This window comes from Chlamydotis macqueenii, chromosome 9 (genome assembly GCF_036417535.1).
Source record: "Chlamydotis macqueenii isolate bChlMac1 chromosome 9, bChlMac1.mat, whole genome shotgun sequence".
Taxonomy (NCBI): domain Eukaryota; kingdom Metazoa; phylum Chordata; class Aves; order Otidiformes; family Otididae; genus Chlamydotis; species Chlamydotis macqueenii.
In genome coordinates, this window is record NC_141564.1 from 25,799,845 (window position 1) to 25,823,379 (window position 23,535).

The 23,535-nt window shown below is 42.7% G+C and overlaps 1 protein-coding gene and 1 long non-coding RNA gene across 6 annotated transcripts; one reads left to right on the top strand and one right to left on the bottom strand.

Annotated features, from left to right (window-relative positions):
- Positions 1–35: 35 nt before the first annotated feature.
- Positions 36–11,684, top strand: LOC147599741 (uncharacterized). Its single transcript, XR_015259381.1, has 3 exons — positions 36–423; positions 7,588–7,864; positions 11,097–11,684. It is a non-coding gene; the product is annotated as an uncharacterized LOC147599741 (long non-coding RNA).
- On the bottom strand, positions 834–16,112 carry MLF1 (myeloid leukemia factor 1). Of its 5 annotated transcripts, none has more exons than XM_086754702.1 (8): positions 16,003–16,112; positions 11,079–11,241; positions 8,100–8,144; positions 6,200–6,286; positions 5,494–5,622; positions 4,252–4,411; positions 3,511–3,643; positions 834–2,946 (listed from the first exon to the last, which is right to left on the bottom strand). In XM_086754702.1, exons 1-8 carry the CDS (start codon positions 16,047–16,049, stop codon positions 2,844–2,846), a joined length of 867 nt encoding a protein of 288 aa, XP_086610828.1. In that variant the 5' UTR covers positions 16,050–16,112; the 3' UTR covers positions 834–2,843. The 5 variants fall into 5 exon arrangements, with proteins under 5 accessions (XP_086610828.1, XP_086610827.1, XP_086610831.1 ...); XM_086754701.1 differs by having other exon boundaries at positions 6,200–6,289; XM_086754705.1 differs by lacking the exon at positions 8,100–8,144.
- Positions 16,113–23,535: the final 7,423 nt, after the last annotated feature.

Genomic DNA, 23,535 nt, shown 5'->3' on the forward strand with positions numbered 1-23,535 from the left:
GAGGCCCGGCGGGAAACAGCGAACGGTACGGATGGGCCCGGAGGAGAGGGGCGAGCGGGGGGTTCTGCTGCGGGGCTGGTCCCGTCGGATTTCGTGCGACGGAGCCCGCAGCGATGAGGATTTACGCCGCTGCGGCTCAGCGGAGACAGCGTTTGGAGGCATTGAGCGCAGCAGGCTGCGGCGCCAGAGGAGCCGGTGGTACAGAAACACCGACTGGTGCCGAGCACAGAGCTGGGCTCCTTGGGCAAAGAACCCCTGAGCGGCAGCATTGCAGGGAAAAAAAGTAATCGTACGGGGGAGGATGCTGTGCGGATCGCAGGTACCGGTTTGTAACAGCAGGAAAGGTTCAGTTAGGTCAAGATTACAGCTACAAACAGAAGATTGCGGCTGTCTGATGGAATTACTCTGCGTGACTTCCCTGGGGTAAGCAGCACAATGGAGAAGAAACGCTCACATTTGGTGTCAAGAGCATGCATACCATAGCTGTTGAGTAGGTGGTGTGCAAAGGTTCAGGGCACCGCTCAAGGAAGCTGTACCTCTATTCTCAAACATTTACAATAAAATCCCTCAGGAGCAGTTGGTCTGGCATACCAGAGGAGACTCCAAGAGCAGAGAAGGAGCCCGGCCTTCGCCATACTCAAGGCCCAGCCCCATCACTTTCCTTCTAGCAAACTTTTTTTTTTTGTGGTAAATGCATGTTTTCTGTCTGGAAACTGAGGGGCACGTTGTCCCTCATTGCACTGCGCTTGGTCACATACAAGGAGGCTTCAGAGCAGCCCAAAACAAATAACACACAAGTCACGTAGTTGTGTAGTGTAAGCCAAACAATAACCGTAAATAATAAATAACTTTATTAAAGAATTACAGCTTCAGATGTTTCTACGTAGAACAATTTCTTTTGCATTACACCTTTGAACATTGGTTTGCATAACAAAGTAATCTAATTAATATTAGCCTCTTTCCACTATAATTTTAAAACTGATGTATGTGCTTGTTTTATTGGTTACATATATGTGTCATGTTTTTAATCTCAACACAGGCAAAAACCTAAATTGTCAGATGAATCTATTTTATGTTAATAGCAGCATCTCTCAAATCAAAAATTTCTTCTGAAATTATGACACAAATAACTTTTCTGCTGTTTATTCCTGGGAAATTTAAGTGACGTACCTAGAAAATGCCTCCAGGCCCTTATATTCTCCATGACATTAATTGCAAAACCGATGTTGTCTTCAGAGTATGGAAGATCAGGCCCTGGAGTTGTACTCTTACTTTTTAAAGGAGAGCAGAAGCATCCTTTAGATTCAGGGTTCCGGCAGACGTCCTCTGGCAAGCGTGACGGTGGTATCGCACAGTTTCAGCCTGTCCTTCTATCAATGGCATCAACTTACGGCCATGAGTATTTGCTCCAGTAACAGGGAAAGACCATCGCATTAAACAAACAACTACACAATTGTCTTTCCTTTCCCTTGTCGGAGTTCAACAAAAGTACTTTTGTTTAATTTTGCACATTAATAAACATAGAATTAAATAATCTGGGAAATGTGCAGAAAAATATGATTTGAAGGCCATTTCCTTTTTGGCCAAACAAATATTAATCTTAACTTCCTAAACCTATTCTCTTTTATAATATAAATAGTGCCTTTTTAAAGGCTACACTACAATGTTTTAGCCTTGAAATACATGCTATAGTGTTACAGTCTACAGAAATTATTTATGCTGCAACATGGGGATCAATTTAGCATAACAAAATGGCATACGAACTTAACACTTCTAACAGAGACCTTTCCTGTTCTGTCACACAGCTGACTTCCCTCTGGAACATGAGACTCTTTAACCAAATAACAACAACAACAAGGGAGATGAAGTGTTAGAGTTAAGATCATCCTCTGTCCACTGAACAGGACAAAAAGAGAAAACAAACACATCTCATCTCAGCTGAGGGGGGAAATGGTTTCCTGTAGGCAGGGTTCTTTTAGCTTTTTGGAACAGAAGGAATCAGATGTCATTATCCAGTTAAACTGCTGCCTACTCCACCAATTCCTCCCCCATATTTCTCTGATTAATAACAGTTACAGCTGAGTTTGTTAGGACACAGTGGTATTATTACAGAATAATTAAAAGCTACTACAGAGAATCCTCAAGAATGAAAAATAATGGGCCACCTCCAAAGGAAACCAAGAATCAGAAATACAAACCTGACACTCTAGACGCAGAAAATAAGAGATGCAAGCACAGCTTATGAACATAACACTGAAACTAAAATTTACTTGAAGTGTTTGTCATTTCAGTATTCCTCACTTTTCTTCGCAGTGAATCTGGGTATTCTATTACAATTTACAATATAAGTTTTAAAAGAGAGAGAGAGATACATAGTGGCTATATGTATTCAAATTGCTCTGTCACCCAGAAAATTCATAATTATTTCAGCCACACAAAATAAAATCAGAGTTTACTTTCTGTGCAAGTTATAAAGTGTGGAGAAAAAGTAGTTTCATTATCAGGCTTAATAAAAAGTCCAAGACTGGTGTAGTTGTAGCAGAAAAATCATGCAAATCAAACCCTTTTTTTTAAAACAGAATTAGTAATAATCCATTAAAGTGCTTTTAAGTGGAAAGATGCTGGGTTTATAGTTTACTGAAACTAGATGGTTTAACCAAGGATCTGAAGTTTTAAAGAACATTCAGTTGTCAAGAGACTGGAGTAGCAAGGCACGCTAATGCTTGCTAAAACAAAAACTAAAAGATTGGTCATATGTATGGGTATACTTATATGAACATAAGCAACGCAGCACCATTATCTTCTCTTGAAGAAGTTCCATTCCAACGGAGAATGGACACAATTTATTTTTTGCCGCTTCTGATGGGGACATGTGTTCCTTTCACATTGAGATTCTTCAGAGAAACTCTGGGCTCCCTGGAACCCGCAACTGCAAGTGGTTTCTCTCTGAAAGAAACAACAAAAATCACAGCCACCATACAATATGGGGGTGGGGGAATATACATTTTGTGAATTACTTATGTGAAGGTCTAGTTATTTTAGTTGAAAGACAGATTTGACTCTGCCTCCAGAACTACTTCCGTTGTTAGGGCCATAGATTGGACTGCTTCCTCGTCTTGCACACTCAATGAGAAGAGAGAAACAGCTTAGTTTGAAAACCGAAATACAATGCAACTAACCCAGTTTAATGGCTGTGGGGGCAGCTACAACATTTGTGCATAGCTGAGCTAAGAGCATGGGCATATTTCTCTAGAAAAAACACTCAGCATTTTAGCCTGTCAAGTGTTTAAGTAATTTTCAAAGCCAAAAATACTGAATTTCTTCAAAATTTAATTAACAAAATACTGCCTTACGCTGTTTGTTGTCGCATCAGGAGAAAAGGAGGAATAAGGTGTGTTATTTCTCCTCAGACTGCCACTAAGCATTGTTTGTTCATAAACAGATTGCTTCAGAATTGAATTTTCATTCTGTTGCTAGTATTTCCTTACTGTGGCAGGAAACTGTTTTTACCTTCTTAATCCACCTTCCTTAGGTATATGATGAATACTTCTGTATTTTGGAGCTTCTAAATTGCATCTAGTTCTAGATGGCCTGAACTTCATAATCTCGTTCTGCCACTCTTCATCAAAGGTCTGGGCCTCAGCTGGAACACAGTTAAAGTTTACTTTTAACAAATGCAAGCAAGATAGGAAAAAACATGAAATGAAAATCAGGAATTTGAACAGTGTTTTTTTAAACTTGTGGTCCATGACTCTCCTCGTGGCCTGCATACTATTTCTAGGGGAGCTGTAAAAGACAACTAAATGCTTACTGCCAGTAGGCTTATGTTTGGAAGATTTAAAAAAAAAAAAAAAAAAGAAATCTGAAAGTCACTGTGTTGTAAGAGTATATGCACATTTAAACCACATGTCTCTTAAATGTGTATTTTATATTGGCCACAAACACACAGCAAATAGTAGAATTCTGTTAAAAGTTTCTTTGAAACCATAAAATATCATTAAAAATACTTTCAAATACAAGCAGCTATTGTAGAAGCAAACAGTACCAACAGCATTATAACACCACATTTCCAAGCCTAACTGGTTACTTTAACTTAGGTTGTCCAAATTTATATCAGCTACGGAAACGTGACTTGCAGACTTTAGAGTGTCTGAAAACCTGACCCTTTTAAGATGTCTCAAGCTGGAACTTCAAAATTGGTATTGAAACAACAGCATAGAGCCCATTAGAGAACAGCATAGAAAGACATACTTTCATCCAAGTTGATGAATTCTTGGTTCATTTCTTCATTGCCAGTCTTGCTGTTTTTTGATTTTTCGATGACATGGGCACGGTCATGAATATGATGACCGATGGCCATTTTTTCCAGTCCACTTTCAGAATCCTTAAGTGCTCTTCTTGTCTCCTTAACCTGTACAAAACAGGGAAATAAGTGTCCTTCCAACCAGAAAAAGAAGTTACAATTTTCTTTTTTTTTAAATCAGGTTTTCTTTCCCAAAGTCTTTATATCTCTCTTTTGAAAAAGTTCGGTTTTACAGGCTTTTCCAGTTGTCTCATTTGCTGTGTTGGCTGAAAATACAGCAACAAAGCACAGATCAAGTCTGTTTTCTTTCTGCCAACAGACAGGAAGATTAAACAAGAACACCTACAGCTTCTTAAGTAACATATGCACTGGATATTAACTGTTGGTGAAAAAAAGCCTAGTCTAAATATACTACATGCAGACAAGTCTTCAGCTTTCCCCGTGACAACAGAACGAGTAACAGCCAATGCCAATATTCTCAGCATGAAGGGACAACTAATTACTAGCTTGTCATGTTGACCGGCATGAAACCCAGGCAACCGCTTCTCACTGTGTTCATAGGTATATTATTAGAACCTTTTTGATAACTGAGTGTCTGCTTGAGCTTGAACATGTCCCCCAGCCAATCACGCTCAACGGCCTTTACTGCTCGCATATAGTCTTTCATCAACCGTGCTTCAGGGTTCAAATTCAAATTCAAATTTCTTAGCAGAATTAGACGCAACAGCTGCAAGGAAGTCAATGAAAGGGCATCTTCATCATTATGTAAGCATTTAAGAGTGCTTGAGCAAAGGGGACGATTTGAAGCAGTGTTTTGCATAAACAGACTGCCTCTTGCTATCTTATATTTTAGACAGAATTTTAAATATACAAGAAGAGGATTAATTATGGCAAAGAGAAAGATATTGGAGACTGCCCTGAAGAAATCATCTATTCTGGGACTCAATTTTTCCAGTCTTTGATAGGCATGCAATTTATCTAGAAGCATGCAAATTACAAGGAAGAAAACAGCACTTAAGCTTAAGAAGCCTTCAATATAGAGCAATATTTAAACAGACATGTATTTTCCTAAATTATAAGAGTAACTGTCTCCAGTGAAAAGAACCTGAAGGAAACTGTGGTTTGGTATAGACAAACTTAGATTCTGATAATTACACACCACCTTTTTGCTGCATCTCAGCACTACTTACACCTCCCGGAGCTGTGCGTGTCTGCACTGAAGCCTGGAAAACTTTTGGTGGTTCATCACCTGTTTTGGAGTACGTCATCACAGAGGAGGAGCTGAACGTGTGCACATCTGGGTGGATAGAGAGGTCATCCTACAAGGAACGTAGGCTGCTTATTATCCACGAGTTTTAACTTTTAGTAATAGGTACTTCTTATGTTCTGAGACTGTCTGATCATTATGAAAAAGAACATCCCTCTGGAATATTAACCCTCAGTCCTGGCAGCCTGTTGGGAAGAGACCCTGGCATTTGACGTGCCCTCACGCTTGTCCTAGCCTTGTCTGGCCACAGGTTTCCCCATACCAGGAAACACGACAACAAATAAAAAGCACGGGGCAGCAATAAACAACTGCTCAAATGTTTGCCCTGGCATAGTTTAGTTTAGTAACGAAGATATAACCTGTAACATCGGTCTTGCCACATACAGTCCGTAATAAGGTGTGTAAAGAGTTCAGGTGAAACAGGACTTGAGCAACAACGGTTACAAGCCATTTTACAAGGCCAGTAAAACACAGTACACGTATGCAGCAACACTTCATAGGTATCAGTGTTACCTCCAAAGGTGGTGAAGAAAGAAGAAACATTTTTCTTGCCTGGACTTTGAATAGTATTTTAAATAACTGTCAGTCTCCAATACAATTAATTTTAGAACAAGTTTTTTAAAACTTACAAATTTTCTCTGCATTTCCAGCATACTGTTTCTCATATTTGACATCATCCTGTCCATGGCAAAAAAAGGCTCCCCAAAATCTGCATCCTGCTAAAAGAAAAGACATGAAAATAAAGTCTTCTGACTCCTCAGGTTCTGAGGCGGTTTCATTTACATGCATTTTTTAATGCGAATCAGACCATCAAAAAGACTTTGACAGACTGCAGTCCATAGACACAGACAAGCCAAAATGCATCTTTTCAAATGAAAAGCTGAAAGCTAGCATGGGGAACTTGATCGTTAACATGGAGCTACTGGAAAGACAGACGTGAAAGATCTGAAACTGCAGTGTCAAAATGAGCTCATGCTGTGGCCAGTTTACAAGAACTACTTTCACATACCTTCTAACCTAACCGGCTTCTGCTGGAAAGGTACCATGTCACCCCCCGTGCGTTATCATCTACTGACGAGCAGGTGACCTGTATTGTGCAAATCCCCTAATGCACATAGAATCACCCTGGGAGGGCACCGCGGCAGACACAGCTGTTCCTTTGCACAAGTAGTGTACGTTACTCACAAAAGGGAAGCATGGAAAAATCAGAGAACCAGAACTTGGTATTTTAATGGCAGCTTAATTACTTGATACTAAAGATCTATTCAGCAAAACACTCATTCGTTCTTTTTACATGAAAGCAGAAGATCCAGTGTTGCACAAAGGACTCCCGAGGGCTCTGTGAGACCCAGCAGCTTTGGCAAGAGGCAGGCTGACAGGTTGCACACAGTAGCCCTTTGCTACTAAAGTGCTACGGAACATCAGGGTGCTAATTACAATAGCTAATTAGAAACACCCCACATTCCTCCAGCTACTGGAAATATATACAATTTAATATATTCATTTAAACAGCCATGTATTTAAAAGTTTAAAAATAAAATCTGCAGTTTAAGCATAAAACTAAGTAAAATTCAGGCACAGAAAATCTTAAATTTATTTCTTGTAGCAAGAAATCTGAATCCTTAAGGACTATCAAAATCTCTGGGCAATAATAAAAGACAATTTAGGGCACCAAATCATTGCAAGTGTCAGTTAACTCCAGAAAACTGTCTTCTACAGTTAGAAATCTGGACACTGAACCGATGACATTATATAGTAATCAGCTGTACCCATGGAATTACATGCCATAGACTGGGGGTGTGGGGACTAAAAGCATAGCCTGTGCCGTGAATAGAAAAAGAACAATTCAACAAGTAATACTTTTAGATCTGAAAATTCAAAGACATTTATTCTTACCTGCTCTGCCAGAGAGAGCCACTCTCCAAGCTTATCTGAAGACTAAAGCCTTCTAAAGGAAGCACAAACTTCCATGAGGGTCCTAACAATAAACTTGCTTTTCCTTGGGTACTTTTTACAGATCTTTTACAAGATATTCCAGACCTTTAACAAACTACAACTGAAAACCATTCCAAGCCCAGTTCCAGTGGAAGTTCTGTCTCCAGAAGCCAGCATGCCTTAGCTGTGACCAGCGCTACGGGTCTTGTTGGTACTACACCCACAAACACACTCCAGGGCGCTGGTGTCTGTCTGCGGGCAGCACTCAGAGCTTGGAATCTCTCTCCAGGGATTATTTCATTCATACCCATCAGAGATCAAACCCCAATGGATACATCTGCGAGTAGAAAAGCCAGCTAGTAAGTAGTAACTTTTCCAATCTTGGTATCAGCATACCCAGTCTACCCCCACATTTTCATTTAATAAGTAATAATTAAAAAAATATTTCTTGAATTATATTGTTCCCTATATCTGAATGCCAAGAAAAGATGTTTGCAAGCACACTGAAACGAGCCTTTGTCCATGCTTTAGTTACGCAGACAGTATGCACGTATTAGTGAGAGCTACAAGGATTATCGCTCCCGGGATACTAACCACTCTACCAAAGCCTCCAAAGGGCATGAGGGAGTAGCTTGTGGCCTGCAAGAAAAAGGATCAGCGTCTTTTAGTCACTGTACCTGTTACCAGACACAGCAGAAGTATCTGGTGCACTTTCAAATACAGCAGGTGATGCTGAACATTCCCGATCAAATACAGTCACTCAGGAGGACCCTGGCAATTTATAGTGTGCGATGACAATATAATATGGGCATACAGAAGTAATATATTTCTGTTAATTATATTGGAAAGCGATAGCTGTCGTCACATTTAATAAGTTACATTCGTATGTATGCACTAGAAGTTGAGAAGCATTTGTATACCATAGCAACCTTTGCACTGAAATAGTTTAAAATACAGCACAGTGCTTCAGGCATCAGCCACTTCTCTGAAAACACTTCATTCTACTCATGCAACAGAACTCCATCGCTGGAAGTTGATGAAAATCGACAAATCAACAGTTCCCTTAATGTAAACTTATGCTATTAAATTTCAGAGGGCTCACATACACTTTCAGAGCTTAGAAGAAAAACAAGTGACGCTTGTGAACGCTGATGATCTGTTCACAAGCACTCTTTATATATTTATATTAATCTCTTGTAATGTATTTCTTTAAAATATCCATATATCCATTACGATAAACACAGTGAAGTCTAAGCTGTCAGCAGTTTCAAAGGTCATTGCAAAGGAGTTCTAGGTAAATCCGTCATCATATACAGGACCACCTGAAGACAAATCTCCCACGGGCAGATGATAGTCTTCTGCTGGTGTATAAATAGATGTAGCTGTGAACATCGGCAAATACAGTTCCTGTTTGACCAACCGATATTGAATATCCCCTATACGGCAGGGCAGTGAGATGCTGGAACACACACGGACGTTTCCAGGAAACTAAGACTGGAGAGTTATATAAAGCCTACCTGAAGAAAGACTGGTTAGACAGAAGTACCAAACACTTCACAATAACTCTTAAGTACAAAAGGAAGGAATTATCTGGTTCTTGAATATCTCTATGAACTCTTCCAGATTGCAGTTCTAATATGTAGTGACAGAAAAGAACGTATCAAGTGCAAAAGGATATCCTCGGAAATAATGAAGTTGTTAGTCATTAAGAGTTTATAAACTCTTTATTTTAGAGTACACACTAAAACCTGTTGAATAGTTGCCTAATATATTTGGCAATCTGATATCTAAACAACACCAAATGACAGCATCTCCTAGGATGTTTTACCCTGTTCCTACTTCTCATATCCTTCTCCTTCCCTCCAAAAGGCTAAAAACTGACACTGCAAACCTGTTTGAGAAAGGAAAAGCACTTTCAAATTCTGTTCCTTGCAGAGGAGTCTTATGGATGCCACAGAGTTTACTTAAACGTACAATTACAATATCAGTAATCAGTATGGGTAATTTTAACCATGGATTTTATGTGGTAATATATCTCTTCCCACATAAACATCTATTTTAAGCATTTGAGTAAATTCTGGAGGGAAACCAGTAGAAGTGGCTTGACACTACAGCAAGGCTCAGATAATCAGTGCTGAATCTTCTGTGACATCTGATAACTCTTAGGTGAAACATGAGGAACATAAAAAACACTGGAGAGATTTTAGCAGGTGTGGAATTCTTTTGTGCTTATCAAAATAACACAGCGCTCTCGCACCTTTAACTCCTTTCTGTAACCACAGAGAAAGGTTTTTCTGTGCCTCACTGCCAAGAGCAAGCGATGCAAACCCCCGAGATATTAGGGCAAGGTTTAACATACTCTTTTTCTAAAGGAAAAAGAAGTCTGGTCTGTTTTTATGCATCTACTGAACCAAGACCTAAGAATCTGCTTCAGTGGAGGAAAGATCATGCCCTAATTAGATCCAGCACCGTCTATATTTGAAACTAGCTGGCAGTGTGTGAGCACGGAGGAAGGAATCTGACAGTTACCCTTTTGACTTGTAGGTGACAGTCCGTGCTTCAGCTATGTGTATCAAGCTCTATCTAGGTTTGAACAACCACCACCAGATCTGGCTGAGTTCCAGATGTCATCTGTTTTGTCTTCCAACGGTTTTGTTGTTTTTTTTTTTTAAATTCAAACCTGATTCATTACAGTAAGATATCATTCAGCTGCAAAATGCCTAGCCTGGTGGAGGGAAAGGAATCGACTTCAAACACATATCCTTTCTAAATACAGCAATTAGAGAAGGTTTAGCTACAGAAGCATAAGATAGAGTTGTCCTGCGTGCCCAGAGAGTTGAAAAAATACTTTTATATAAAACACAGATCATTGCAAACTTCTCAGTTTCAGGTGGTAATTTACAGAGATACTAGGTTTCATATCCATTTCCCTGATCTTTAATTCTTACAGTCTTATATCCAGAGGAAACATTAAGAATCAGATCAAATACAGAATAAGAAGCCTTTGTTCACAGCTGCAAAGTTGAAGCAGGGTTTAAATTATCTGTGTAGACACTATTTAGGTGGCTGAAACACAGGTTTGTGTCAAATCAAACTAACACAAATAGCTAGACACAAGATACTGAAGTGCAGAGTGAAGGCATAAACATATCAAAGTACCTTTTTAAGTAAGGTTAGCACAAAAAGGAAATAAGCGTTCAGAGAAAGCTCTGTCCTTGGACATTTTTAATGCCTTTCTGTAACAAAAACAGTTAATACACAATATTTATTAAACCAAACATTTGCTAAATGCTTGTTTCATTACATATTATGTATTCGATGTTCAATAAGATACGGACTTGTTATTGGTCCTAACAGAAGTCTGTCAGTGTTAAGTAATAGGTCATTAAGGAACCAAGAGAGATTATTCACATTTTACACCGCAAGGAAGCATCTGCCCAAGGTTGCAATAGCTGAGCCAGGCCTCTGTTTCTACTGGATCAAATTTAACAGAAATGGAAACATGAAGCCAACTCTAATACTAGTAAATGTAAATTCCGTGTAGCAATCCTTGGAGATTAAGAAAACACTTACTCTGCGATTTCCTCTTAGAGCAACCTGAGAGTCCTGGCGTGCTCGCCGATCTACTGTTCTCTCCCCGCCATCTGTTATACCGAGAAATGGATCTCGGCCAAAAGGATCAGAAAAGCTCCTCATCATCTGCCGCATGTGTTCATGGTGTGCAGCAAAAGGATCGCTGAAAAAAAAAAAAAGAGATATTTTGCGCATTAAATCATTGGGTTTTATTCTAAGCGATGTAAAACGGCTGTGAAATTTTAAAAACTCATTTTAAATCATTCCACATGGTTCTTTATTGATTTTTTTATTATTATTTTAATAGGACCCAACTGGGCAATCTCCTGTTCTTCACAAACTCTCATTTCTTTCACTTTTCTTCCCATCTCGCAGGTTGGTTGAGTGTTTTTGTTCTTTTGTCTTCATTGCTCTCCTGTGCTCCTGGGTGTCCATATTGCTTTTTCTCTTTCCACATCTTTTCCAAAAACACTCCATCCTTTGCAGCTATCTTTCACTCCAGCCTACGTTTACTATCTGCCAGGAACTACAAAACTGACCTATGTTTTATTTATCACTACTTCTACCTCCAACCCCTAATATTAAAAGAAATTTACTTTTCCTTTCCTTTTTTTCCCTACTTTCATTTTCCAAAGCTTCACACGGTACTACTCACCGAACTCATCGTGTCCCACTAGATATCCCCCTCTGAAATTTATTTTGCTGGCTGCTCCTATTCTACTTTTCATCCTCCTTGACCCACACACTCAAAGACTTATACTATTCTGTAAATCCAAGCCAGCTCCATCTCCTTTACCTTAGTCACCCACTCTTCCATCTTTCCCTTCCCTCTCCTCTCCCACCACAAATCATGTTCTCACATCTCTTTTCTCTGCTTGGGGAGAAAGATTCTCACTGGCTTTTTGCTTTCCTGTTAGTTTTCCCCCTCTTCTCTCCTCTTTCTAAACACTCTACCTCTGTTTCCAAAAACCTACAGAACCCCACCCATAATCCCAAAGCTTGACTTGCAGGTAAAACACTGCTCACGTTGCTCTCCATTACTACTTAGTTAATTCTTTGCATTCTCTAATTTGGACAAGAATTAAATATTTCTAACTGAGGCCCAAAGAGGAGCAAAGTATGATTTTCTCAGAAGCGCAATGTATGATCAGTACTGTTCCTTGTAGTCCAAGGCTACAAATTATGACTTCATACAAAGAAAACCCTGCTTCATTCCCTCCTTTCATCTCCAGTCTGATCTTCCCCTTTGCTCTTCCGCTGAAAGCCGCTTTATTAACATTAACAGTCACTTCCCAGGTATGTTTACTTAGACTTAATAGCACCTCATCTTCCTTCCTATCGATTTCCTGGCACTCCCCAAACACCTCACCCCCTCATTCTCTCCAGGACACCGCAACCTTTCCCATGCCATCTCATGCCTCCATGAAGAAAAGCTTCGGGTTGTTCCTCTCACACTTAACTCGCTGCAGTGCAAGCAGACGTTTATAGTTCAGAAGCAGTTTTACTGTTGTCACTAAGCAGACCTTAATCATTCCCACTCACATGACTGCTAGCTTTAACTTCAGTCCTAACGTGATAAGCGGCTCGCACACAGCAAGTGCCCCCTCGCTTTTCATGGGATGAAGAACAGATGGAAAAAGTCCCTGCGGAAGCCAAGATGAGGGCAGCACGCAGGCACCACCACAGCGCATGTGTACTTCCACCAAATCTATTTCCACCCCACAAACTTCAGATGGGTTTGGTTATCAAAACAAATAAATACGAACTGTATTCCATCAGTAGCTTACACATAACAAAGCTCCTCCTCAATTCAAAAGAGGTAGGACGCTCATAAGTTACCTACAACACATCATGAGCAAAACAAGATTTAATAGATTTAATGCAGGTAAGAAAAACTGCTTGAATTTAGTGTGCATAACACTTCACCTGACAGAAAATAATGCTTCATACCTTGCCAGATTGTCCTTTTTGCCTTATTTCAGTTTCTCTGGCAATTTCTCTTGTCCATTCACCCTACACTACCTCTATTTGATACACTCATAACTGTACTAAAACCATGGTGTTTGTTGTTTGTTTGGTTTTTTTTTTTTTATTTTTTTAAAAAATGAAAGGTCTATGAAACAATTTAGAAATACAGCTCCTTACTATCAGAGACAGGGAAGTAAGATACATACTGTAGAGTGGCAGATTTAGGATGACAAGTGAAGCCTCCAATTCCCTAGAGACATTTTAGGGAAACTTTCCTAAAAAGATCTAGTGTTGTCAAGCCTCAAAAAGAAAAACAGCGATTTTGGTATGCTCTGGAGCGGGACAAGACAGTGGAAAGTCAACAGAGAATCTGTCTGGAAGACAGAGCTTCCATGGAATTGAGCCTACCAGCTTGATGGCTCCGATGACTGAAACTCAAACCGTAACTACAAAAGGAGTACGTCACCCTTACAAAATATATAAATGCTAAAAAAGTCAAAGTCTCTCCAGTAGAGGATGCAAGATCTTGCCTTCTTTGTTCAAATTACAGATTTTATATAGGACAGCAACAGGTGCAGAACACTAGTTTAATTACCATTGATCACACCTGACTTAATCTGACCTTTTTTAGGGGAAGGAAAAGATACTTTTGACAAGACAAGACGTGATTTTTGCACACTTTGCACTATTATACCATGAAAGTGATAGGGAAAAAGAAAGAGGGCTCTGGAAGGGTTTTGCACACAGAATTTGTGCCCTTCACATGTTAAGTTCTTTTCAAAATTAAGTCCTATAAGAGATTTCTACATCTCTTGTTCCACTATTCTGCAGTAACAAAATTCTGCCTAATAAGTAGTTAATCTGACCTTCATCTGACATTCAGGTGTTTGCAGGGATCAGTAAAGGGAACAAAAATGTTCAGCCTCTGAGATTGTTATGGTCTCAAACAAGCATGTCTGCTACATGGAGAAAGAGACATTAAAAATAAAAGTGTTGCTGCGTATGCAGGTGAGGATTTTCACCAAAACGCATCTCACTTGGAAAGTTCTTGTATGATTCAGGCTTAAGCTCCAAAGTTTAAGGCTCTGTGTTCCAGCTGAAACCCTTTCATGGTGTTACGGGAAAAGTACAATGTTACTCCTTACTTCAGTGTATGTTTCTGCTCAGTTGAAAATCAGGGTCCAGAACAATACATTCCGTTTATTATGTTTGAAAACTGTCCTTCACATTAGATACTTTTTTTTTTCCCCACTTAGGGAGTTATGTAAGCCTGAAGTTGCAGAATCACACTGGAGGTAACACCTGGAACAACAAACCAAAAGCCCTATATTGGCGAATTAAAAACAGAGGCCAACTGCACTTGGCAGAGGAGACAAGTTCTGCACCTGCCCAGGCTTTCGGGGATGAAACTCAGCTGGGCAGCCCTCTGGCTGACAGACTGGTGCTTCCCCAGGACAGCTGCTCACAGACGGAGACGTTTCTTTTAACCCAGGCACTATTTCCAGTTCAGCAGTCAAAATCTCTCCTTGTGAGGCAACAGAAGCCTATTATTACACTATTTTGGAAGCTAATCTTATCTGAAGTAATAAGCTCATTTCCTTAACTATATGCAAAACAGATTTACCAGGACAGTGCCAAGAAAAAAAAAAAAAATAAAATAAAAAAAAAAAAAAAAAAATCAATCTCAACAGTGATCTCTCTCATCTCTTTCACACACACTCCCTTCCTCTATCTTCTGCAATCTTTTTCCCCCTACAATTTTAAACTGCATTGGTGGCTACAATAAAAGTTAATAAATAAGAGAGCAACTGATCATTCAAAAGCACGCTACAAATTACTACAGACAAGACTTAAGTTCCATTATTATTTTAATTCCATGCAGAGGATTTGCATGGTGAAGTTCTGTGCATAGCGTATCCTGCACGTAACCGGTGAGCTGTTACAACAGCATGCATTTTCCTCGAAACCAACCGTACTGATCCATCAGCTTTAGAAGCTGTCCTGCCGCAAGGAACGTGCTTCTGCAGCTAAGCAGTGGCTTCTCCTTTAAGAGGAACAAACTCAACCTCAGCTAGAATGTCCTGTAACTAAGCGATAACAGTCAACAAACCCACATCACACGGCTTGATGCCCTACCCCTTATCTTTGCTTGTAATTAAGCTCCCCGTAGCAAGTGCATCTTTAGAAAAACTAAAATAATTCAGGCTCCTTCGAGCTCTCTGATCCCATTCCTACCTGCTACAGAGCCATGAACTGGGGGCGAGCAGAGGCTTCAGCAGTTGGGGCTGTCCCAGCACTCTGGGGAAGCGTTTGCACCACACGCGACTTAGATTTGGGTTCCAGGGCCAAACAAAGATTCCCAGGGGAAATAAACTGATTTCATAGACACGCTCTACCCCAAGCACTACCATTGTGCTCATGGTATGGAAATAAAAAAAAAAAAACCAACCCCCAAACCCAACACATCTGCTGAGCTAACGTATCAGCGTCCACTGGGGAAATCAGCCCGCGGAGGGAGGCAGTCTGCCTTTGCTGATTCCACGAACACTTTTGTGACGTTTTAGTGCAGGAACAGCCGGTGTTATCTTTTGTGCATGCATTGACCAAAGCTCTGAAACAGTCTGTGGCCAAAAAAAAAAAAAAAAAAAAGAGAAAAAAACTAAATAAAGACACTCAAACCCATGGCGGTGCCACAACGAAATCCTGACTTAGCTCTCCGCTGCGCTAGGAGACGGCAGAAGCCGCCAGCGCTGCTGAAGGGGGCAGCAAGAAGCCAAAAAAAAGGCGCCGGTGTTTAAAATCACTGGCAACAGTTTAACCCCCGGGCCCTCCGCCCGCCCGTTCCGCCGGGGTAGCGGGAGGAGCGCGGCGGGACCCCGCACAGACCCTCCCCGCCGCCTCGCACCCACTCCTCCCCGAGTCCCCCGGCCGCCCCGGGGCCCGGGCAGGCCCTCACCGGAAGAAGGGATCCTCCTCGAAGCAGCGCCCCAGGCCCCCGAACATGGCTGCGGCTCCCGGGCGGTGTGAGCCCCGCCGGCCCCTCACGGCCCCTCACGGCGGCGCCCGTCGCCCCACGTGACGCCGCCCAGCGCCGCCATTGGCCGCCGCCGCCGTGACGAGCGGGAGGGGGCGGGGTTTATCGGAGTGCCGCCGTTGCCGTGGCAACTGGCGCCGCCGCGCGGCCCCGCTCGGGAAGGTTCGGGCCGGGGCCCAGCGCGGGGCCTGGCCCCACGCGTGGAGCCCCACGCCGCGCCGCGGGCTGCCGCGCACCAAGCCCCGGGCCAGCCTGGCGAGGCGGCGGGGGGCGGCCCGGCCCGGCTTGGGGAGGCGCAGGCCGCGGCGGCGAGCAGGCCCGGCCTCCACCCCCGCTCCGGTCAGGCGTTTGCGGGTCGGCGCGGCGCAGGCCGCGGCCCCGGCCTCGGCAATTTTTTTAAAAAATTGTAATTTTTTTTCCCGGTAGGTGGCAGTAAAATAAAGCCACCGTGCTTGTGCGAGGCGGGCTGCCGCCCCGTGCCGACCGGCTGGAAACCAGGCGCTGGCCTGAGCCGGAGCTTTTGGGCCTGCAGCGGCTCCTCAGTGGAAAGCACCAACGGCTGGTGGGAAAAGCAGCCAGAAATAGAGCTGTCCCGGCAAAACAGAGCTGTCCCGGCAAAACAGAGCCATGAGGAGAAAGTGAGGCCGCGGTGGAGTAAGGATATTTGGCAGCAGTAGCTGCTGGGACTGCGCGTGGCCATGGCAGCCATTTGTGGATCAGGATTCCCTTTCACTGCACGCCAGCTCAGCACCCACAAGGCGTATCTGATTTCTCAGGCTTTACGTTAGTTACCTTCTGGCCAGCAGTTTGTTCTGTATTGCCTAACTGCACCGGCTTTGGGAGTGAGGCCGGTTAGGAGCACTGGTTAATCGGAAAGGGGAAAAGACCCCTTGGTGTTTTTGGCAGGAAGAAGCAGTCCCACGGCCGGCTGTAAAGGAGAAACCCCCCAGCAAACCCTGCCGCTGGGCGTGGTCATCAAAGGAAGGTTTCAGTAAAAGAACGGATTAAATACATGGGGAGCGTTAGCTAGGTTTCCTGAAGAGCAGAGTGGTTGTGAACACGTAGAGTAGTATATAAGAACCGTGGCTACGTATCAACCTACTTCTGAAGGAGGACAGTTTGAGAGAACCAGAAAGTACAGGAATCTCACCTTCATTCTTCGTAAAATAGAACTATGGGGAAAGACGTTCATGTGTTTGGAAACGCTCTCCTGGTCCAGATAGCAAAGTTTCTCAGAGCTGTGAGCCCGGGGGTTGTTTCCCCTCTGCATCTCCTGCTGAGGCAAGTGAAGGCTCTTCCCTCCTCTCCTCACATCTCTTTCAACATCCCCATTTTTAGGAGAAAGCTAGAAAATACGCCCGGGATAACCAGGTGGGAGTAGAGACCGTCAGAGTATTTATATGGCAGTCATGAAAGCGGATCCTTCCTTCCACTAAGATCCATCACGCTGCAGAAGCAGCTCTGCTGGTGTTTGGCCCAAAGTGGAAAACTGACATAAAAGACGAATGAACTGAGCCTGCAATATTTTTGAAAAATACCCCTAATCGGGTGAGCATCGATTTTGCTGTCTGCTGGTGTAGACTTCTCTTTAGATCCCAGCAAGTGGTGATATCGCAGCCTTAAGATGCTCTCCGAGCCTGGGCAGTCGTTACAGCGAAAACGTTTATGCTGACTGACTGGTGGGCAGGGAAGCATGACACAAAAAGGGTTGCCCATCGATTGGCCGGGCGAGCTCCGTGAACTGTTTGTACATTTCTGATGAAAGATTAGCAAATAAAACAAATCGGGCGGCAGTCGTGGAAGTGAACTCTGCCGCTTTGGGGCTTTTCGTAACGAAATCTTGTGCCAGTTGTAATGTTATCAAATAACTTCTTCATTGCTCAGAGACAGGATTCAAGCTTTGTTTCAGACGGCACACGGAAATATGACAAATGCTGTAGTCACATCAGCCTCTGCACTGCAGTTAGCCTTTCAATCCACAGGTTTTAAAACTCTCTACACCTCCCCAGAAGCAAGAGCGTATTCAAACTAGAAATGCAATAAGCGGTAGCTTTACCGTAGTGATTAGGTCATACACAGTGCTCATTTATTAATTACTCATCATTATATTTTGATTAAGAGACAGATGGATCAATTTTGATTTTGCTCTTACAGCAGTTGATTAATATCCATGACGTGGAACGCTAGAATGTTCACTTATTACTTGCTACAAACCAGCAAGGTGAATTTTCTTTAACATAACGAGTGTGTCGAATGCTAAATCCTGCAGATTCCTATCCTCCTGGAGCTTTGTCTTCTCAAACTGTTTGTTTCGGTGTGCTTTACTTGCTTGCAGTCCCCTACCAACACCTAACGAGGTGTATTTTTACAGTATTTATTTACGGTTTCTCAACACGGATACAAAACAGGCTGCAAGTTCCGTTAGCGCCGTGCAGCCTTCGTATGAATTCAGCCTTGTAAAAAGAAACCTCTTCCCTGCCATGAAACCGAAACGTGGAGCTTTCCAACGGCTGTGCAGAGCACATCGCATCATCTACCGCCTGCTGTTTAATTTTGCGTGGACTCCGGCTCCCAGAGATGAAATTCCTTTCCGAGTCAGAGCAGGCCAGAGCTGGATTGCTGTGCGGAGAGCCGAGCAATGTGAGTTCCAGTTATTGGTAATTTTTCGGCTGCTTGTGGGAAGATGGGCCGCGTTAGGAGTGAGCTCATTACGAGAGGCTCGCTGCCACGGTAAAGTCAGCACTCTATTTGCACAGAGTGATATCTCTAATTGCTCAGGCCTTCTTATGGTTTGTGTCTGCTCGAGTTAGGTTTCTTTTGTGTAGATAAAAAGACTTCTGTAAGAAATCACCTCGGCGCTGCAGCCCTGTCAGTCTGGAGGGCATCTCCAACGAGATTAATGATGTCTGCCTTAATATAAGAAAACTTTGCATAAATGAGATTATGGTTTCTGCTGAAACCTGCCAACTCTTATTCATTTGCAGTAAATATTATCTTTAATTAAAAGTTTTAAGGTATCTTGTTCCTGAACTAATGAGATCTACAGCGATTTCCCTTAGGAATTAATTTACCTTCTTAATTCTTATTCATTTTGGTGATATGACTATTTAAATCTGATTCAGACTTCAGAGCTTTGTTGAACGTATTCATCTAGAACAAAAGGTCATTTGGCCATATTGATGTTTTGTTGGTATTTATAATTCTCCGTTCTCTCTCGATCCCAAAGATACGCGTTCAGGTTCCTGCCCCAAACATTTTCCACTGACACTTCTGTTCACCATCACGCTTCATGCCGGGTGGCTCTTTTCCACAGGTATTTCACTTTGGCTTCTGCTTTCTGTTCCATCCAGAGCGCAAATCAATTATAGTGACGCTGAAAACAATGCTGATATTGTGATCAACTTATTTTACATAGCACGGCTATTTAAAATACACAAAAATATGTGGAAAACCCTTGGTGCAATTGCTGGGAAATGCAGAAATATTTCTGCCTTTACATCTGGGTAGCCATCAGCTGCAGTTTCTCTACAAGGATTATTTTTAACCTGTAGGGATGCTTAACACTTGGAGGTGAAAATTGCATCCCTGCATACGTGTTTAAATAGACAAAGTGCCAGCCAGCAACTGGTTTGTGAGGATGAGAGCCAGAGCCCGTTTTAAGGACAGTTTTGTTAGCAGGATTTTAAAATGCGTAATTATTATCACTAAATTATAAGCTTCCTGTGTTTAAAAAAATAAATACATATCAAAATTTAAAAGTAACATTAACAAGAAATGTCTGGTTTGCATACACAAAGAAGACACCGAGAAAACAGAACGAATAAATCCTCCTTAGTTCATTAGCAGGAGACTTTTCTGTGGGAATCTAATCTGAATCACGAGAAATCCGCTCGGTCTCTTGGTCGGTGCTGGAAGATGCCAAGTCTGACACTGATGAAATGTCAGCTGGTCTTAAAATGGGGTAATTACCCTGACGACGTAAATAGAGGTAGACAGAAGTAAAACTATCTCTGGGTTTTTCTGTTCTTGTCTCAGATGAATACAGAATACCTCTTCAGAAGTACATTGTCAGCGTTAAGTGGATAAGCTGAACCACGTTTTATGTGAGATGCAAACTGGGGAAGATTAACTCCTGCTTTTTACAGGGAGATATTTTAGTCTTTTACTGTTATTCCAAAATTTTCCTTTTTCCCACCCAAGAATTTGTGATGGAAAACATTTCGGTGTTCACTCTGAGACTCTCTTTGGGCTCCGTAGATAATTAGGAAATATCCTTGGAAGCTCCTGCTCTGTCTTTGAAGTGGATTTTTTAAATTGCCCAGCTATTACACATAACCTGCAGCAGAACCTCCTGGCTGCAGGCGATTCCTAACCCCGTACTCGCCCCACCGGCGGGTGAGGAACGGGCTCTGCGGCACCAGCGGCGCGCGCGCTGGGACGAGCTATAGATAGAATTGTCACTGGCTTCTACAAGTTGCTGCTACCCTTCCATTTATAACTTACTCGCAGAGCAACTTCCGCCCATCACGCACAAATTAGGGATTATCAATAATGTATGAGCTAAGAAATAATGCTTGCGTGCTGCTGTCAGGGCAACAAATACCATTCAGACTGCAAGACGGGTCCTCACGTTGTGCCAGGTGTGTTTGAAGTCCTCCGTATCTGCAAGGCTTCAGCAAAGTAAAAGAATGAGATTTTCATGTGTGTCTTTGAGGCAACTGAAAGAATCGGTGAAGTCTGTTCTGTTAGACTCACAGAAATGCGCGGGCTTGGCTCCCCTTTAAAAATCAGTATTTCATCTCATTTACTTATTTAAGGCTGTTTACAAAATACCAGTACGAGCAACGTAGGACTCGCCAGACTGGATTGCCTGGTAAGCCTGCCTGGTGCCCAGTGTCTCAGTTACGAGTTCTCCGGGCTGGATGCTTTGTAAGAAACTCCTGGAAAGCGCACGAGCTGTGTGCCGCACAGCCTTGCCCTCGGCCTGCCGCGTCGCTGTAACGCAAACTCCTCTCCAAGACCTGCAGGAGAAGCTTTGGTTTCTTTTAAAAAGTATTTGGCTGTTACTTTTCAAATCACCTATACAAGCAGTAAATCCATTTGGGAGTTTCTAAGATTTTGGATTTAATTACTTCTTGTATCAATGAATTCCTGAGTTTAATTTTTCATCAACTGGAACAGCGTCTCTTCTAATCAGCCCTAATTTTGTGACCGAAATTTCCCCCTGCCTTCTGTCCCGGTTTTTGTTTAGCAGATCAGAACTGAGGCATATAAATATACATATTCTTATTCTTAAAAAAAAAAAACAAAACAAAAAACCAGTCAAGACCTGGCCCCAGGGGAGCATTTATCATCGATTCCAGGATTTGATCCAAAAATAATATTTGTTTAAATGGGCTCTCTTGCCATCACGTTACAGTAACTATTGATTTATCAAAACTTTGGCAGCGCACGTTAACGTATTAGGGAGCAGAGGGAGTTTTGTTCCTGAGTTACTTCCCCTATGGCCAAAAGACTGAAAAATAAATGCTGGAGATGCTGAACTTGAAGAGTCTTCCGTGAGATGACATATTTATTTCTTAAATCCTGCCAACTCCTCTTCTCTCTGGCACTGGGAGGGAGAGAAGTGCCTGCAAGAGCCCATGGCCACAGCAAACTGATTCCCAAGCCTGGCTGCCTCAGGTGCTTTGCACCAGGCGAAGCCAGACTCCTGCGCTGGTCACAACTGGTGACCGCCGCTCGGACAGCACTGCGTGTGTTCACGTAATCGAACTCGCTCAAGAGGTCTTGCCTGCCTCCAGCTGCTTGTCTCTAAAACTAAAAACCAACCTTGCTAGCCGAGCAGCCCATGTTTAAATGAGTCCTGTAGAAAACCAGTATATTACATGCAGGAGTTATCACAGCATCAAGCTTATACAGCTCAGAATATGACTGGTTTCACAGGTAAGGCAAGCATCAATTGTCAGTTTTAATTGTCAAGAGGAGATGTCACTGTTCAGTGAAAGAAAAAAAAAAAATCCCAGCTTTTATTACACAATTACTTTTTAATTCCATTTCTTGCAGCCCCTCACTTCCGAAAGCGTGGGAAGATGTTTAGCTCTGTTTACATAACTATTGAGAACCAGCGCAGAATATTAAAAATTGGTTCTTTTCCCGAAGTATTTTGGAAAAAAAACGTGGCAAGAGCGCAGGCGGGGGCTGTGATGGCTCTGCACTGTGCAATGTCAGGAGCAAGGTTGAAGGTAATTTGAGAGCACTCAGACAATCGGTGCGCAAGCCCCAGCCGGTTCTGTGAGGCTCAGCAGTTACTATTTAAATGTAAAATGCATTGGCACAAACGGGGCATCCTTCCCTCTGACCCTGACGTTCTTTTACAGGTCGGCTTAAAGGCGCGGTGCCATTTCCAGAGGCGTACGCGTATTTTCAGTGAACGTGGCCTTTGACAGAGTGGCTACAGAGCTGATTACGTTCCATCTGGACCGCTGGCCTGCTGCAGAGTCTTTTGCAAAGGCAGTTTGTTAGAAATTGTTCATAAATTGCAGATAAAAGCATCGTTCTACTGCAGGCAACTAGAGGTAGACGTGTAATAACATTTACATTAGTATTTTATTTAAAAATATGTTCAGTTCCCTTAGTCGCCCAGCTCTGTGGCTTGTGTGAATACTGAAATGACTAGAATGTATTAAAAACTACTCTGAAACTTGCTGAAAAGGTAGCCAAAAAAGCAATGACAGTTTTACTAATGTTTGCTGTGTTTCGTTTCCATTAGCAATAATCAGATTTGTTTATCTCTTCCTTTCAGAACCGTGCCATGGAAATCCAGCCGGAGAAGCAGAGAGCTGCGGCGTCTGCCGGAAGGTGCCCGTCACTCCCGGACCCGGCCACGCTGGTGCGCGAGGGGCAGCACGGCCCCGGACACCCCATTCTGCTGACGAAGGACGGGAAGAGTCCACTTTTCCTTCCTAAAAACTCCCCCAGGGACCGCGCCATGCAGCCGCTAAGTATTTGGAGCTCACCTTTTTGAGCAGTACGTTTTATTTGAAAAGATGTAGATTGTAAGGCAACAGGAAAGTATGGGACAAAGTGCTCTGTCTCTTACCCTAACTCCGGTTCTGGTTGCGTCGTAAAAAGGCGAATTGGGTTTCCGTTTTCTCATCTGTATGGCCTCTCTAGCCAGGCACTGCTGCTCAGTGCGACGCTGCTCTGGGACGGCAGAGACATCTAGTGGGAATGAGATCCTTACAGTGGCAGCTCGGCAGAGATACCGGCTTTGAAACCACAGCCTGCTCAAAACAGCGCCTTCAAAAATGGGCGGAAGGGCTTCTCGTACCATTGCTGTCCCTGCACCTCGCAGTCCCAGTCCATACCGTGCTTCTGAAGAAGCCAAGTACTGATTTTCATTTTCACCTGGGTTTACATCACAGCACACCCGTTTCCAGCTCCCGAGCGCACGCC

Coding starts and splice junctions, on each gene's coding strand:
- MLF1 (XM_086754701.1), bottom strand. CDS start 16,049: ATGTTCGGGGGCCTGGGGCGCTGCTTCGAGGAGGATCCCTTCTTCCG. Junction 11,242..16,002: donor GAGGAGGATCCCTTCTTCCG/GTGAGGGCCTGC, acceptor TTTTTTTTTCAG/CGATCCTTTTGCTGCACACC. Junction 4,412..5,493: donor CACGCACAGCTCCGGGAGGT/GTAAGTAGTGCT, acceptor TGTTTTGTACAG/GTTAAGGAGACAAGAAGAGC.